Genomic DNA, 18,833 nt, shown 5'->3' with positions numbered 1-18,833 from the left:
GTAGTAACGAGGCCTACATCTTTTTCATTTCGAGTTTTTCGTGCTGTGTTAAATTGCGTGAACATGTGGCCACAGGGCATGTTCGTAGTCGCCAGTAGTCGCTACAGCTCGTCGGTATGACAGAAATCATAACCTGATTTCTGTCAACTTTAATGTTTAATATCTCGCTTCGCGGGGCAGAGCGACACTTTTTTCTGCCAGATTCTTTCGTTTCGTGCAAAAACGCGTCGATTGAGCATAATTACATCGAGATTTGAGGTGAGGCCCCTAAACTAAATAATTACCGATTTCGATATTGTTAAGAAAGTTTAGTTGATATATTTATCGCACAGTATATTCTTTGGTGAATTATTAAATATTCGAGAAATAATAACATAAGTAAGAAGTCTCATAAATCAGAAATCACGTAAATCAGAAATCACATAAATCAGAAATCACATAAATCAGAAATCGCATAAATGAGACATAATATAAACCAGAAATCACAAAATAATTAATGGCCAATTCACTTTACTTTATGTAAATTTCCTCAGGACAATTGTTGTTTCAATTCTGTCATTGAAAGAAAGATTATATTAGATTTTACTTAAAAACATAGAATTTCGTTCAAACCATTAAATTATTTCAAATGTTAAGTTAATTCCTGAATGTCTCAAAAAGTTAAAGTGACCATTAAGAAAAACAATGTGAACAACCATAAATCCAATCATAAATTCAGATAAATGAAATACATGTTTATATATAAATGATGGAATAATGCGTGACTTTGATTTTAAGTTTATTCCATATCAAATGGATAATTGCAGAAATTAATGAGTAACTAATTCTAAATTGTTAAATAATTCGCAAGTGAATTTGATAACTTTATCAAACTATAATTGTCGCAAGTATTATCGTATATTAAGAAAAGAAATGGAAATGGATCAAGTGAACGCATGAATCCATGTAATCATTGAATAATATAATATAAAACGCATCAAAAACATATCATATATTGCAACTCAGCAACATAGCATTCGCAATAATTAGGAATTGAAAGAGAAATATCGCTTGAAATCTAGTCGTTAAAAAACGTTCGCATTACGTTCGCAATATATTTACTGTAAAGAGATAATTTTTATAGAACGCAAAAGTATCGTGAATAATTTGAACAGTTCACGCAATTTAACACAGCACGAAAAACTCGAAATGAAAAAGATGTAGGCCTCGTTACTATATTCAAAGAACCAAGGTAAATTAACGCGTGGTTGCAACCGTATTATAATAATTTGAGTACTCAAAAGCACGAGAAGAAATCTTCTCGTCCGGCCTCGTCAATTATATCGAGAAGGCTCAGGGATGGGATCGTAATGACCTGCGCACTGTAAGGTCTAACTCCATGGTGATCTCCATTCAAAATAATAAAAGCTCCCGAAAGTTCTGGAATCAAAGATCGCCATTTAGCTAACGCACTTTAGCCACTCAAGGGGATCGATGATTCTTTTAATCAGAACAACGAGAGTTACCTTAGTCGGGACTTCCACTTTTCGTGGAAGCGTAAAGGAGGCATGCGACCTCAATAATAAGCAGGATTCAATCGTATTTTAAGGCCTTGGTATTGCCTTCGTCACTCGGATCGGTTGCAATGGCGGACATCCCTCAATCATAGTACTAATGACGGATTCTTCTCCTTTCCGTCCGTTGCGTATATGTCGGCGTCGTAAAGCCTCTATATAAGCACAGTATATACAGTAGCGCAACTCATTCGTATGTATTTGACCGGAAATGAATGTCCGGGAAAGAATCTACCATATGAAATCGTTTGTATTTCGTATGAAGACTTTTGAAGTGCAATTGAAAAGGTTTGTGAGTCATTCGTTTAATTGTAATTAATTAATTATTTTTACACCATGCATTTAGCCGAAATAGATAAATTAATAAAAGTTTTTATACGGAATCGTTTGTATTTTGTATGAAGAGTTATGAAGTGTGATTAAAAAGGTTTGTGAGTCACCCAGATAATTTTAATTAAATATTTATAAACTCGGTAATTAGCCGAAATATAGATTTTTAGTTATTTATGTTAAAAGAAGAAGGCGCTAGTGTTCCCGAAGGTCCGTCTGCAATCAGAATTAATATGAACGTTTTAAAAATTATTTTATACTGAAATAAATAAATATACATGCAGGCTAATAAGCCTGTAGCTATAAGCAATAGTTGCTAATTAAGTTTGTAAAGATGTACCAGCTGTGCAGGGTGAAGAGCAGGTTATCTCAAACGCCCTGCCACAACCCAATTAAAAGAGACTCAAATGTCATTACCGCTGAGAAGTACTTTTTGCCATTTAAGTTAGCATGTCAGAGCAACCGGATTGTCCATTGCGTTCCACCTTAAATTTTTTTTACAGTCGTTTATTAGGATTGCCCTACTTTTAAATTGAGCGCTTTTAAATGTATTATTATTAAACTACCGATATCGATATTAAAACTTGACAGAGTGACGTAAACTAATTCGCTCATAGTATTATAACAAAGTATTATGCGTTCAAATTCTCGAAAGCTAATAGCTTCTTTACTATGCTCTCTCTTTATGTCGATCGATTCAGATAAAAATCTCCGAAGTCTTTCTTTCTCTCGCGATATTCCTAGAGTAAAACTGTACAAAAGCTCTACGAAATTGGCGATATTTTTCACGGATCTGGTTCGAGTCTCGGCTCTTGAGGACGGTGCGCATGTAGAAAGAGTACGCCAACACAGTTTATCCTGCTAAATGGTTATCAATTCTCTATAAGTTCTGTATTGTACATAAATTATAGAATATCTAAACGTTTCGTTTTTTTTCGATGTCCTGTGAAATTATACAATAGAGTTACAAATAAAGATAAAGCCACACTTTACGTATAATCTGATTCAGTCTTTGCTAATGTTACATAATAACGTGCGAAAGAACTAACAGTTAGACTATTTAAGAGGTTATTTAAGAATTTTAATTGATACTGGCAGCATAAAACTGTTCAGCTAGCTTTACACAAGATATTGGTCTTCTTCTTTATGAAATCGTCAAATTATGATTATGATACATTTCTACATTATCACCAGCATCGAATCTAATCTTATTTATCGTGATACTCTTGAGAAACTGTTAATCCATTGTCTTAACTCGATCGCGGCGCAGAACTGCGTCCACCAATATTGTTCCTCTCCCTCCAATCGATTCCCGTAAAAGCTGTCTACATATTGAACAGTCGATACAACGACGGCGGATTAGTCTGAAATTAAGCACACGTTAACAATCACTCTTTTTGCTAAAATTACAATTCTCTTTTCAATCGCATACCTTGATTATGACATAGACCAGCACGGGAGTCAGATTGTCGGCAGTAGGTATGCCTCTTTCCGACGCCATGGAGATTCATGATGGTAGTCGCGCAACGAAATACACACTGCAACTTATCCCTAGGAGTCTTATACGCCGATATCACAGCCAATTCAGCCTGCGCCCATGACCAGGGGCATTCGTAATGATAAACTTTTGAAATGCGTAGGTCCCTGTGATTTGGAGTTACGACCTTTGCCAACTTATTGATGTGACCGTGAAAAAGCTGGTCCCTATATACATCTCCATCTTCATTTAGATAGAGCGCATTGTGGTATATCCGTGCCATGACGGTTCTTTCCACCACTCTCGCCGACTCTCGCCAAATCTAACTGGTTGGCGCTGAAAATAAGAAGTAAGTTCAGACGTCTCTGAGCACTCCGGTAAAATCAATTGCGAGATAAATAATTATATTCATGTACATTGCCAAATCGGATCGTTGTCCATTTCCACATGGACCTTCCCTAGAAAATTATCCACGAGATCCTGTTTCTCGTCAGCTAGCGTAAGCTTTTTAAACTCTTCGCAGAAACGCAGGAGGAAAGCCTTCTTTTTTTCCAAAAATACCCTCACACAAACGGATACAAGATGATTATTGATAGCATCCCGATCGCACTTAACTCGCACGCATAATCTGAAAAATATTATTATTAAACGGTTAACATCTTACGTTTAAACATCTTACATTTACTTATACATTACATACAAAGATGATATTTATATATAAACAGTACCTATCTAAGTGAGCTAATGTCGACAGCAATCCCTGACGACATCTGATTAAATATGCGATATAAGGAGATCGCTTTTGATAATCCTCTTGAAGTGATTTGAAGAGCTTTCTACATCCATCGTCATTAAATAGACGCACGCAACGTAAAGTTTCATGAAGATGAGCTAGTTAGACTTAGCTAACTAAGACTTAGTTCAGCTTCAGTTTTGCCGTTTGCTATGACAGAACCCTCCTGCTGATGTTCCCCATCAAGCATCACGTTCTCTTCCTCCGCCTGCGTCTCCATTCGCGCGAAGATCACGTTGATCATCTGCGTGAGAGTCGCACAGGCTGTTGTCTGATTCACCAGGTTGCGACGACAAGTAAATGTTGTAAACAGTACGAATTGTTAACAGTACCGTATCCTCGTATACCTCCACATGCCTGGCTTGTCATTACAGTCAGCAGAGCTTTAATAATCTGCAGCTGCACACTCTCATCGGTCTGTGGACCGGTGAAGCAACCGCAAATTGTCTCAACAATGCGCACAATCAGCAGCTTGTTAGGCTCCGTTGAATCAGGCACATTGCTAGTGAGATGACTATATGCGATTAACTTCTGCAGGCAGTCCAGTGCTGTGTCACCACAATCCGTAGTGACTAGCTCTGACATGCTGACTCAAATGGCAAGAAGTACTTAGCGGTAATGACATTTGAGTCGCTCTTAATTGGGCTGTGGCCCAATTAAGGGCGTTTGAGATAACCTCTTCACCCTGCACAGCTGGTGTACATCTTTGATCTCGTTACGGAGGTCCTCTGCAAGATGGAAATATGAGTGACAAACTTAATTAGTAACTATCGCTTATAGCTACAGGCTTATTAGCCTGTATATTTATTTATTTCAGTATAAAATAATTTTTAAAACGTTTATATTAATTCTGATTGCAGACGGACCTTCGGGAACACTAGCGCCTTCTTCTTTTAACATAAATAACTAAAAATCTATATTTCGGCTAATTACCGAGTTTATAAATATTTAATTAAAATTATCTGGGTGACTCACAAACCTTTTTAATCACACTTCATAACTCTTCATACAAAATACAAACAATTCTGTATAGAAATTTTTATTAATTTATCTATTTCGGCTAAATGCATGGTGTAAAAATAATTAATTAATTACAATTAAACGAATGACTCACAAACCTTTTCAATTGCACTTCAAAAGTCTTCATACGAAATACAAACGATTTCATATGGTAGATTCTTTCCCGGACATTCATTTCCGGTCAAATACATACGAATGCGCAACTCTCCCGATTTCAGCGTGGATGAAAATGAACTGCACATGCGCGTGCGAGGTATGTAACCAATCAGAGTACCGATAATCTGTCTCACTTCCTCTCACTGTTATAAGTCTCTCTCTCTTTCTAATTTATCGTTGCGTGTCAGACGCGCGCGTTTTGATTGGGATAATGTATGGAGACGCATGTTTGACGTGCGTTATATAACGCGCAGAAACGCATGCATAAACAACAAGGGTTACATTTGAGATAGAAATAAAACATAATGTACAACCAGACGCGCGCTATATATTTATTTATTGGCACTATATATTTTTTAATTATATATATATATATATAGGTTAGGTATATACAAAATACAGATAAATTTTAATAATTTGTATAGCAATTGTACAAATGTGCCATATTACTTCTTCGTGTTATACACGAGTTGTATAACACAAATCAATAAATTATTTATGCTATCAATATTTAAACGGTCACAAAAGGAAATATCAAGGAAATATTAAGCAAATTATATAATACAACTTGTAACTTAATTTTATCTAAAATATAAGTAGAAAGGGCTGTAAGGGTCACAACGCGGATCACGGTGCGTTCAGATATAAATGTGATTTATTTCTCGATTTACAAAAATCCAAACGTTTCGGCTCCTGTCCGAGCCATCCTCAGTGGTATAATATTAACATCAAAAATATATATTCTCCCTTAAGGTAATCGTCTCGTCTGGGCATGTATTAGATAAAGTTTTTGATTTTGGATTTTATATCAAATTATATGATCTGCTTTGCAGTCAATTTTTTCTGTGGCTCCTTACCGACTATTTACTCTAGAAAATCGATCTCGAAAATCACAAATTTTGCATTACTTCATACAGACGGCCAGAAAAAGAAGGCTCTATCACGGTTTAATCACATATTTTCGCATTTTTCGATTAGATGAGGTGAGAAAAAACATTGCTACATTACATTAAATTTCGAAGAATCCGATGCAACCATAAAATATATAGTTTACCGGAGATTTTGCTGCTAATTTTTTAGTTTATTTTAGTGAAAATGCGGTAATCGAGCAGACATTTTTTGGTCGAGGTGAGGTTGGGAAAACTTGGCAACGCCGCTGGCTAATCACTGTAGTTGCAGGTTATGGGGCTCGTCTTTCTTAGCCGAATTGGATAGTGATTGACACCCCTGTCATGCGTTTTGAAACCCTTTCTCAGTAATTGTCAAAATTTAATCGAAAAGGAGATGATAACCTTTCTCGACGACTCGCATGATCAGCTGATCAAAACGAAGTCAAATGAGAAAAATCACATAATTTGGAAAAAGTAACATACTTTGTCACGTATGAAATTTTACACCATAATTCATAAAATTATTTTTCCGTTAGCAAAAATTGCCTGAAATATATTTCTGAACGTGAAAACCTACAAACAGTCACATGACTAGCACGTAGCGAGACGCCTACCTTAACATGGTGAGTTTACTGTTTCAATTTGACAGATACTTAGTGAGACTAAAAGGTCCAAATCAGTTAGTCTGGAGAAAAAATACATCGCAGTCAAACCAAATAATAAGAAAATAAGGCAAAGAGAATGATCTGTGCAGAGCGATCTGTAAGACGAGATCCCATCGACACGACGCTCAACGAAAGACAATGTTTCACCATGTTAAGGGAGAATATATACTTTTGATGTTAATATTATACCACTGAGGATGGCTCGGACAGGAGCCGAAACGTTTGGATTTTTGTAAATCGAGGAATAAATCACATTTACATCTGAACGCACCGTGATCCGCGTTGTGACCCTTACAGCCCTTTCTACTTATATTTTAGATAAAATTAAGTTACAAGTTGTATTATATAATTTGCTTAATATTTCCTTGATATTTCCTTTTGTGACCGTTTAAATATTGATAGCATAAATAATTTATTGATTTGTGTTATACAACTCGTGTATAACACGAAGAAGTAATATGGCACATTTGTACAATTGCTATACAAATTATTAAAATTTATCTGTATTTTGTATATACCTAACCTATATATATATATATATATATATATATATATATATATATAATTAATAAAATATATAGTGCCAATAAATAAATATATAGCGCGCGTCTGGTTGTACATTATTATGTTTTATTTCTATCTCAAATGTAACCCTTGTTGTTTATGCATGCGTTTCTGCGCGTTATAACGCACGTCAAACATGCGTCTCCATACATTATCTCAATCAAAACGCGCGCGTCTGACACGCAACGATAAATTAGAAAGAGAGAGAGACTTATAACAGTGAGAGGAAGTGAGACAGATTATCGGTGCTCTGATTGGTTACATACCTCGCACGCGCATGTGCAGTTTATTTTTATCCACGCTAACATCAAAAGTGCCGACAGAGAGTTGCGCTACTGTATATACTGTGATATAAGTCTTCTCTTTGGAAATAATACCGAACACAACCTACAGTGTCGATATACAGAATAAGCCGATCTGATCACGCAATTATCCTTACAGAAAAGTATTACTGACTAAATACTTAAAATCTCAGTGATTTAATACTGTCAATATTTATTTGCGAAATAATAAATACTTAATTTTAGTATTATTAATACACAAAATAAGTATTTATTACTAACCAGTTAGTAATACTTTTTTGTAAGGGTAGTTTAAAAGCAAAAGCTACGAATCCGCTTGACTCGACACGCGTGACTTGTCATGATCAAAGACCGATGCGTAATGAAAGCACGATTGCTCGAGAACAATCTCACTTCCGTAAAGAACCCGGAAATCGGGTGGCGCTACATCGCCGCATGGCTGCACCGCTGCGCGCGCAACACTTTCTATGTGTGTCACTATGGGCCCGCATTGGTCCCGCTAGAGCTTTTCACGGACTCGGTTATTGACTCGGAAATTGCAACAGATGGCAGCACACCACTGTCCACATGTCGATACAACGCGGTATTTCAAACATCATCTTTATCAAATTGTTTTATTACGTCATAATTTTGAGAAAGGATGATGGGTAAAGTAACCTGATTTTGGCCGCGCCGATGGAACCTTTCTTTTATGCATGTTTTCCTATATTTTTTGATGTGCTGAATTAATATCAACCCGGACAGCATTTTATATTTTAGATGTATGAATCATGTACTAAATATATGTTTAATACCAATAAATGTCCGCGTCTAGATATGTAATTACGTTACGTATCAGATACGTATATGTCAGTATATGACAATATATAATCGATACGTGTTAAACGTAAATTATGTATTTGATACGTATCTGTAATATTGCAAATACGCGTTTAAAATGTATTGTGTAGATCATATCCATACATTGGAAGGATAAAAAGCCTTAGTGGTGTAAGTCAAATTTTTAAAAATATTATCTTGTGTGCATAGATCCAATTTATATATTGCATAGATTGCATCTATGCAAACAAGTCAATATTTTAAACAATTACAATATAGGCAAATGAGAGCCAAAACACCGGTAGCAAGTAGCAAGGCGACAAAATTAACTGTATTTAAACAGTTATATAAAGAAACGTTTCGGTCCTTCGCTTTGGACCATCCTCAGTAATAAACTATAAAAAAAAATTACATGCAATCAAGTTGTCGTCAAACAATAAAAGATCGCCATTCCAGCCATGCCGTCAATTCCGCAGAGTCCGCATTGCCATAAATCCTTCGATCGAGTACGTCGTCTTAATTCGTTAAACAGCGGAACGATGCAATTTCCCGGGGCGACTGTTGCCTTAAATAAACACAGAACTATTACAAAATCTGACCAATCAATCAGGAAACAGAAGACAAGCAGTATTACCTGACAGTCGCCACGTGGAAATTAACGGACATCGTCATCGAAACGCAACTTATCATTGTGTTTACTGTAAAATGTATAGGTCGCGTCGTTATTGCGGGAGAGCGAAATTAATACTGTTCACGGGAGACACAACGTGTCGAGCACAACAAATAGGCATTAAATATATAACCCCGAGAGGCGAAGTTACATATGCGAAATTCTCCCGATGATCGGTAAATAAACGCTGCTCAACTTCGCCGTGTCCTCCTGCAGATTAATGCCATTGGCTTGGCGCTCAATATTTTAAAAAATTTGACTTACACCACTAAGGCTTTTTTTGCCTCTCCATATACATATACATAAAGTTTAAAGTAATAAAAATGTTTTTATACTAATTATATTTTTAAAATGTTAAAAGTGTTAGCATATTTAGAAATATATTATTGATATAAAGCATTTGTATTACTGTAAATTTTATATTTTATTTGTTTTCGAAACTAAATAAAATAAAAAGTTTCAAGAAGTACATACAACACAGTATTTTTAAATATTATTTTTATACATATGTGTTGAGCGCTAAAAGTTTGGATTGAGCCGAAAGATGGGAGGCTACGCGAGCGGGAAACGAATGGATAGCGCAGCGCGCGCAGCTGCGCTAGAAAGGACGAAGGAGGCAGCAGTCAGTCGTTGGACGGTAGCCATTGTAGAAGGTCGCCCGATTAGCGTTTAAGGAGAAAGTAATAAAGATCTTTCGAGAACAAAGTCTCACGGTATTTCCGATCAACTAGCCCTTTTGAGAGCTACCCCAACACTCACTCACTAACAAAGTTTGGTCCTTCGAGCACGGATTCAGCTGGTAAAAGGCTGAAATACACAAACTGGAGAGCGAAGCCGCTGCACGTAACAAAACACGTGGAGGTTATCTTGCACGGCAACTTGAGAGGAGAGCGGAAGTCGAGTCCTGGGAGGCATTGGATGTCCAGCCACGTACAATAGCCGACGAAAGGGAGTTCGATAAACTTGAGTACCTCGATCATCGAGACTCATTCGACGGAACCAGAGAAGCCGTAATCTAAGCATCGAGAGCGTAGATCATACATTTGTAGAAAACGACGTTGCAAATAGTATTAAGAGCAGAACTGTACGTATACCAGAAGATAATAGCGTCCATTAAAAGTGTATTTAGCTGAGTGTAGTGCCTTTTGCTTGTAAAAATGACGGATAAAGAGAAAAGTCTCGCCGATCTCAAACGAAAACGTGCTACGATTAAGACTCAATTAACGAAGTTTAATATCTGGATTACATATCTGGAAGGATTCGTAGTTAGCGCAACTTCGTATTCGCCTAAAGAAAATCGAGCAATTGTAGAATAGCTATAGCGACGTTCAAGAACAAATAGAGGAGTTAGATGACTCGGAAGAGTTCGCGAATAACCAACAAAGAGAGCGATTAGAGTTCGAGGAAAACTATTTTGCGACTGTAGGAAGGGCGCGTCTTATCATAGAAGAGTATACAAATAGACGAGTCAATGTCGAGGTAGAAAACGCAAACATAGGCATTGCGGGCGAGAATATGATTGCAGCAAGCACATCGGTGAGGCTACCAGTAATGAGTCTTCCTACTTTTGATGGAACTTATGAGCAATGGCCAGTATTTTATAGTACATTCTCAGCATTAGTGGATAAGAATCAGAATCTATCGAATGTACACAAATTTTACTATTTGCAATCCGCATTGAACGCAAACGCGAAAAAGATAATTGAATCTCTGGAAATAAATGAGGTAAATTATCCTAGAGCTATAAATCTGTTAAAAACTTGTTTTGATAATTTCAGATTGGCCACTCGCCATCATACTCGTGCGATATTCAGCTTGAAGCCAATTGAAAAGGAATCCAGTAGCCAACTATACGTAACCTAACCGACTGCGTAAAGCAACATCTAGAAGCTTAAAAGGCGCTCAAGTATGCAACTGAAACTTGGTGGCCACTAATTATTGAGTGGATTTTAATTCGTTTAGATCCTGTCACAGCGCATGAATGGGAAAAGAAAACTGTGCAAAAACAGGAATATAAAATTAAAGACTTTATTGCGTTCATAGAAGCTAAATGTAACACGTTAACGCATTCGATAGTACAAAGAAAGATAGCGATAAATCTAATAAGAAGAATAAAGGTGTAGCGCATGTCACAAACGATTCTAAATTAACTTGTCCGGTATGCAAGAAAGATCACAAAGTCTACATGTGTGATACGTTTAAGAGCTTATCCGTTCAGTCGAGAGTAGATGAAGCGCGTAAATTGAAACTTTGTTTAAATTGTTTGCATCCAGGTCACTTGGTTCGAGAGTGTAGGTCTGATACATGTAGGTATTGTAACAAAAAACACCATTTATTGCTACATTATAACACTAGTGATAATGCGAGTAAAAGCGAAAGTGAAAAGGGAGCTGAGAAAAAAGTAGAGAAAATTAAAAGTGTACCAGCAGCAAACTCTGTAGTAACGTGTGCCTCTAAGAGCACAAGCCCCGAAATCTTGTTATCTACCGCATGGGTGCATATTGTTGACAGGAATGGCAAGTTGCACAATGCTCGTGCTTTATTAAATAACGCTGCAACTCTCAACTTCATAACTTCTGATCTGCTTAACAAATTAGACTTAAAGCCAAGGAAAGTTGAAGGTAGAGTAACCGGATTTCGTGGAAATACCACTCTTACAAATGAAATGGTAACTGCGACTGTCAAATCAAAATTGTCCAAGTATTCAGAGTCTTTAACCTTTACAGTGATTGATCAGATTACTAGCAGAATTCCAGGGAATCGAGTAGAGGCATCCCAATTACAAATCCCTGAATCTATTTCCTTTTCACAATTGGCTGATCCAACGTTCAACGTGCCTCAAAAGATGGATATGTTACTTGGCGCATCGGTGTTTTGGAGCATTCTACAGCAAGAAAGAATTCAACTTAGCGACGAACAGCCGGTGTTTCAGAAAACCAGCCTAGGATGGATATTAGGAGGGAAACTTACGCCTATAGGAACAACCCCAACTAGTAGAATTTGCTGCACAATAACCAATGGAGATCTAAATGAGCAACTAGAAAGATTTTGGGAGATCGAGCGATGTGAGCTAGAGAGAAATCTGACGCTTGAAGAGGTGGCCTGTGAGAAGCACTTTGAGTCAACTACCTATCGGGATGAAAACGGGAGATTCGTGGTATCTCTGCCATTAAAGGGCGAGATCAAGAGCTTGGGTGAGTATAACGCAATGAAGAGCTTAAAATCCATGGAGCGTAGATTTGCGAAGGATCCGATATTACATCAAAGATATTTGGGTTTCCTACAGGAATATGAGAGTATGGGTCATATGGAGTTAGTTCCTGAGAATCAAGAGGACCCAGACGGTGTAAATTATTTGCCTCACCATGGAGTTACACGCGAAGAAAGTGATACAACTAAACTCAGAGTAGTATTTAACGCATCTTGCCGAACGTCTTCGGGAATTTCATTAAATAATTTGCTAATGGTGGGACCCGAGACAAAACCAGAGCTTTCAAACCACGTGCTACGGTTGCGCCAGGACAATTATGTCTTAACGGCAGATATAGTCAAAATGTTCCGGCAGATTAAGATCGCAAGGAGAGATAGAGCATTGCTGAGGATTCTTTGGAGAGAGAACATTCAGGCTCCAATCCGCACGTACGAGCTAACAACGGTGACTTATGGCACAGAGTCAGCTGCATATCAAGCAAAAAGATGTCTTAAACAATTAGCAATCGACAACGCCAAGGTATATCCAGATGCTGCAAGGTCAATCGAAGATGACTTTTATATGGATGACTGGGGGACTGGAAGTAAGTCAGTGCAGCGATTACAACGACGAAAGCAGGAAGTGATACAGATTCTAGCATTGGCAGGGATGGAATTGCAAAAATGGCACTCCAACGCATCGGAGCTACTACCAAGCTCGGAAACGGAAGTTTCTCTTACTTCAAGAGAGGAGACAAAGACGCTAGGAATTCGTTGTTCGGCTATACCTGCTGGACCTTGTAAGTCTAAACGTAGTATCTTTTACGTTATCGCACAAATCTATGATCCGATGGGCCTTATCGGACCTGTAGTAGTGAAGGCTAAGCTATTTATGCGAAGATTGTGGAAATTGAGCATCGATTGGGATGACAAGATACCTGTCGAATTAATGCTTGAGTGGAATTCTTACAAGGAGAGACTCGAAGCAATGGAGGAGATTAAAATACCACGGCAGGTAGTAACAAGGGAAGCAGTACACATAGAGATGCACGGATTTTGTGATGCGTCTCAGTCAGCTTATGGCGCGTGCATTTATTTATGTTCGATTGATGCAAAAGGGAACAGAACAGCAAGACTGTTAACTTCAAAGTCGCGCATAGCTCCACTGAAGATCCTTTCCATACCAAGGTTGGAATTATGTAGTGCAGTACTGCTAGCAAAACTCGCTTGTAAAATAAAGAAGGCTCTTACACTTCAAATCCACAAATACATTTATTGGACCGATTCGAGCATCGTCATCCACTGGATTCGAGGTGACCCAGCTAAGTACAAGGTCTTTGTAGCAAATCGTGTATCAAATATACAAAGGCTGACACGGCAAGATAAATGGCGACACGTGCGTACAAAATCAAACCTGGCAGACATAATTTCGCGGGGTATAGATCCTCGAGAATTGCCAAAATCGGAAATGTGGTGGTCAGGATCTCCCTGGCTAAGAGCAAGCTCGGATCAATGGCCTAATAATATCATTAAGGAAATCCCCGAAGAATTGCAAGAGAAATCGCGCGGAACTGTCCTTGTAACGGTTCAAGAGGATGAATATAATCTGTTGGAAAGGTTCTCATCGCTATCTAAGTTACGGCGGATAGTTGCTTATTGCTATAGATTCGTAGAAAACTGTCGTAAGCAGGCATCGCAACGCCGCATTGGATCTTTAAAGGTGGAAGAGTTGACAGCAGCTAACACTGCGCTAGTCAAGATGGCACAACGACAAGCATTCGCTCAAGAAATTTGGGACAAAGGTAACAAGGGGAAGGTTTCTCGGAACAGCCGCATCCTGTCTCTGAATCCATTCGTGGACGAAAGGGGAGTATTTCGAGTGCGTGGACGGCTGATGAACGCAGCACTTAGTTATGATCAGCGATTTCCCATTATCCTTCCATCAAAACATCCCTTTTCCACTCTACTCATCAGAGAAATGCACTATAAAAATTTGCACGCAGGTACCAATACTTTAAGCGCGATAATTATAGAAACCTACTGGATTGTATCTGCGAGAAACGAGATTCCTCGAACACTGCGGAAATGTATACTATGCTTTCGTAAAGCGCCACCGAGTTTAAATTAAATTATGGGTAATTTACCTGCGGAGAGAGTAAATCCGGGGCGTCCGTTTGCTCATACGGGGATTGATTATGCTAGCCCATTTACTATTAAAATCTCGCGTAACAAAAAAGGCAAGGCTTATTTAGCTGTATTTGTGTACATGGCCACTAAGGCTACACACCTTGAAGTCGTATCAGATTTGTCCACAGCTGCATTTCTTAACACTTTAAAACGATTTATAGCGCGATGCGGTAAAAGTTGTCATCTCTATTCAGACAACGGTAGAAATTTTGTAGGAGCAAAGAACGAGCTAAACAATCGCGCAAAATTTTTGCAAAGTGAGTCTGTAAAGAGTAAAATTCTAGAGTTTACTGCCGAACAAATGATTGAATGGACATTTATCCCACCTTACTCGCCTCACGTCAGAGAATTGTGGGAAGCCGCGGTAAAATCGGCAAAATCTCATTTAAAGGCGGTGATTAAGCCAACAAGTTTGACATTCGAGGAGTTGACCACGGTATTCGCGCAAATAGAAGCAATACTGAATTCGAGGCCACTTACACCCGTATCAGCGGATCCTTCGGATTTGACGGCGCTTACGCCCGGGCATTTTTTGGTAGGAGCCCCGATAACCGCGATACCAGAGCCCGATCTTGATGAGGTTCCGTTAAACCGTTTATCACGATTTCAATTATTATCCAGTTTCGTGCAAGGATTCTGGAAACGTTGGATGCGAGAATATGTTACCCAGCTTCAGTCTCGACAAAAATGGAAAGAAACACTGCCCAATCCTCACCTCAAGATAGGCGCTCTTGTGTTGCTGCGCGATGATAATGCGCCTCCGCTACAATGGAGATTAGGTCGTATCAGGTTTTTAGAGGATCTGATGGATTAATTAGAACAGTAGAGATAAGAACCCAGTTAGGATTAACCCAACGTGCTATACAAAAAATTTGCATATTACCGTTAGATGAATAAGCATAACTTTGTTTCTTTACCGTAGATAAACTTTGTATTATTAGTATTCTTATCCTTGTAACATTGTTTTTTATTATATGAGCGTACTATTTATATTGTAAGTCTCGTATCTTACCAGTGTATTAGTTGTTACGTACGGAAATTTTATACTAAATTTCGGACGACACGTTGAAAATTCGAACGCTTAGACGACGCACGCTAGCCTCGGAGTTCCGAGGGTACGCTCAGTTTCCAGTAAATGTTTATCTTATCGGACGACCCTTGGAGGGCTGCGGGTCAGATGGGGCCCAAAACTACGCTTCTAGAATGTTCTAAAAGCTTCTACAATACCTCTCCCCTTAAGACGCGTAGGAAAAAGGCGGGAATCTCACACGGGAGATTCCGGTCTTTTTCGGGTATAAATAGGGCGGAAAAACAGTCAGATAGTTCTGAGCTCCGGTTCCTTACACAAGTCCTTTTGGCTCTAGCATTTCAATTGCTCAGCCACATACTCCTTCGGCTCTAGCATTCCAATTGCTTAGCCATTCCTTCGGCTCTAGCACTTCAATTGCTCAGCCATTCCTAAATCCTATATTCGATTGTACTTCTAAATCCGAGCATTCGCGCTCGATCTTGGGACTTAGTCCCTGTACTCTCATACCTTATAAGACCGCGCTTCAAGTTGTACTGAGACTTTTAGAATAAAGGTAAGATAAGTTTGAAAAGGAACAAGTTTGAAAATCTGGAATCTCATCTCGTATTCTTAATCAATAATCGATCAATTCTAAGATTCGACTCGCGGTTGTCGCTGACAAAGCGTGGCAATCTGTGCTGGGGCGCTGACGAAGAGTGTGGCGATCCGGTACTTTCGCTGCCGAAAGCATGGCGATTACGGGGTTGATTCTTGGGAGTCGTAATAATCACTGTCATTTCTGGCATTCCGACTCGCAGTTTCCGCTGACAAAGCGTGGCGATCTGTGCTGGGGCGCTGACGAAGAGTGTGGCAATCCGGTACTTTCGCTGCTGAAAGCGTGGCGATTACGGGGTTGGTTTCCAGAAAAGACAATAATCTCGATAAATTCCCGAAAGTGAATTTGACCTCTACGCTGACGATCTGAGCGCTGACGAAGAGTGTGGCGAGCAGAGGGTGTGGCGGATTGGTTTTAGAGCGCTGCCAAAGAGTGTGGCGAGCTTAAAATTCATTTTCGTGAACGCGGCTGAATGACGAAGAAAGGAGGTAGGCGCGTTCAAATTAAACGAATCAGATTCCAGATCAAACAAGCAGTCATTTCTAATCAAGATCCTCTCCCCTTCCTCCAACAATTGCAACAACTAGAAAACGCACCTCTATTTAAACCTATTCCTGTCGATTTCGACGTTGATTATCCTAATTATAATTAAATAGATAAAACTGATCCTCGTTACCAAACGTATAAACTCAGATATCTTTTCGGTCCCGAATAATAAATATAATAATAATATCCTTCACACGACTTGTCCAAATCCCTGGTAAATTGCTTAAATGCATTGACTAAAAAACGGACGAACAATAACAGTCAAAACGTGACATAGTTTTATATTCTTGAGCATGATTGTAGTAATACTGTTGAAAGCCGAGCCTTTCAAGGCGGGCAGAATATTGAGCGCTAGGAAGTTTGGATTGAGCCGAGAGATGGGAGGCTACGCGAGTGGGAAACGAGCGGATAGCGCAGCGCGCGTAAGAAAGGACGAAGGAGGCAGCAGTTAGTCGTTGGACGGTAGCCATTGTAGAAGGTCGCCCGATTAGCGTTTAAGGGGATCCTGCAGTGATAGGCGAACTTCCTCGATGTCGATAATGTCAACCTTTCTAATTTTGTTTTCCCTATATCTGTTTTTGTCTAACAAAATGACATCTGTCCTTTTTTCGATTGCTCGCCATCTCTCGCAAGATCCGGCAACTACTGTTGCTGCTCTTCTTGTCATTCTGCATCCGTATTTGCATTACTAAAATAATTTTTCGATGGATCTTTTTTTGTACGCATTGAATCTTACTTCTACTTGCACGATATTATTCCTACATGTTTTCCCAAGGGCAGATGATAAACATTATGTATTATGTATGTATAAACTGCAGAATTTTTGTTTTAAGCAAATAATGTCGTCAGGTGACAGCTGTGTATGTGCCCAAATAAATAATATTTTTAATTTTTTGATGTTTTTGATATAAAATCGCGTTTGTTACCCTAGATTTTTGTGCGTACTTTAATTCTGTAAAAGATTTTTGCAATTCTATAAAACCAATTAAAAGATCCATCGAAAAACGATAATGTCGGTAAATCATACAGCTGCAGGATCCCTTTAAGGAGAAAGTAATAAAGATCTTTCAAGAACAAAGTCTCACGGTATTTCCGATCAACTAGCCCTTTTGAGAGCTACCCCAACACTCACTCACTAACAATATGTTAAAGCTATAATAGATATACATTTTTATAAAAAATGTTTTTACGAGAAAACAATAAACATTATACAAGGTGTTTCCTAAGTATAAAGTAGACAAACTTGAAGGAGATATTCCTTGGCTTATTTGACCACTAAGAAGAAACCCAGGTAGCAAACACAAGTCATTTTGACGTCAAATTTTGGTCCTTTACTAACCATTCCTGACGTCACTAACTGGCGGCATAATGACGTTAAAATGACGGTCTAATGTCACAGACAATTGACGTCATCGCTGATACGTTATTTTGACGTCATTTTCTGACGTCTTATTGACGGCAAAAATAGATCCATTGTACAACATACCGGTTTCCAGAAATGTTTTTTATGAAATTAAAATTTTAAAATGTTTATTTGATAAACGTTTATAAAAAAATGTTCTTTTTCTTTATCTAAGATAAAAAAAAAGCTTTTTTAACTGTTTCGTTACATGCCATGTGCGTATAGCCGCTCTCAAGGCGGTCACCTATCCTAGTACAGTACCGCGCCCGAGTCGCTTGACTTCGATGATCCAGTGGACAGTGACGATCTTCTCACCCTGATGCTTCTTTATTAACTGTACTTGTCTATAACAGGTACATCTTTAAAGTGTTCAAAAATCTTGTAATGATAATCTTCTTGATAGCTATAACACTGCATGAAATAGTTATCATAAAACTATAATCACACGCAACTACATCCACTTATACCATAAATTTGCCACTTCAATCATAAAGTTGCGAAACAAACATATTGTAGTTAATTTTGTGGTTTTTATTTTATTATTACTTTATTATACAATATTAAGAAGTAAAAATAGTTATATTACAAAAAGACCTTATTTGGACGACTTTAAGACGTCTTTAAAATGACGTCTTTAGATGGTCT

At 38.3% G+C, this 18,833-nt stretch overlaps 1 protein-coding gene and 1 long non-coding RNA gene across 4 annotated transcripts; one reads left to right on the top strand and one right to left on the bottom strand.

The window, feature by feature from the left end:
* Nucleotides 1-868: 868 nt before the first annotated feature.
* LOC139820037 (uncharacterized) lies at nt 869-5,388 on the bottom strand. 3 transcript variants are annotated; one of them, XR_011733879.1, is made up of 7 exons: nt 5,272-5,388; nt 4,089-4,881; nt 3,777-3,988; nt 3,316-3,696; nt 2,224-3,247; nt 1,506-2,099; nt 869-1,419 (listed from the first exon to the last, which is right to left on the bottom strand). It is a non-coding gene; the product is annotated as an uncharacterized lncRNA (long non-coding RNA). The 3 variants fall into 3 exon arrangements; XR_011733878.1 differs by lacking the exon at nt 5,272-5,388 and adding an exon at nt 5,020-5,038; XR_011733877.1 differs by having other exon boundaries at nt 1,282-1,419; nt 4,089-5,386.
* Nucleotides 5,389-11,904: 6,516 nt separating this feature from the next.
* On the top strand, nt 11,905-15,429 carry LOC139820313 (uncharacterized). The gene is made up of 2 exons (XM_071790475.1): nt 11,905-14,230; nt 14,810-15,429. Exons 1-2 carry the CDS (start codon nt 11,905-11,907, stop codon nt 15,427-15,429), a joined length of 2,946 nt encoding a protein of 981 aa, XP_071646576.1.
* Nucleotides 15,430-18,833: the final 3,404 nt, after the last annotated feature.

This window comes from Temnothorax longispinosus, chromosome 10 (genome assembly GCF_030848805.1).
Source record: "Temnothorax longispinosus isolate EJ_2023e chromosome 10, Tlon_JGU_v1, whole genome shotgun sequence".
In the NCBI taxonomy this organism is placed as follows: domain Eukaryota; kingdom Metazoa; phylum Arthropoda; class Insecta; order Hymenoptera; family Formicidae; genus Temnothorax; species Temnothorax longispinosus.
The sequence above is the reverse complement of the archived record's forward strand: the minus strand, read 5'-3'. Positions and strand labels throughout refer to the sequence as shown.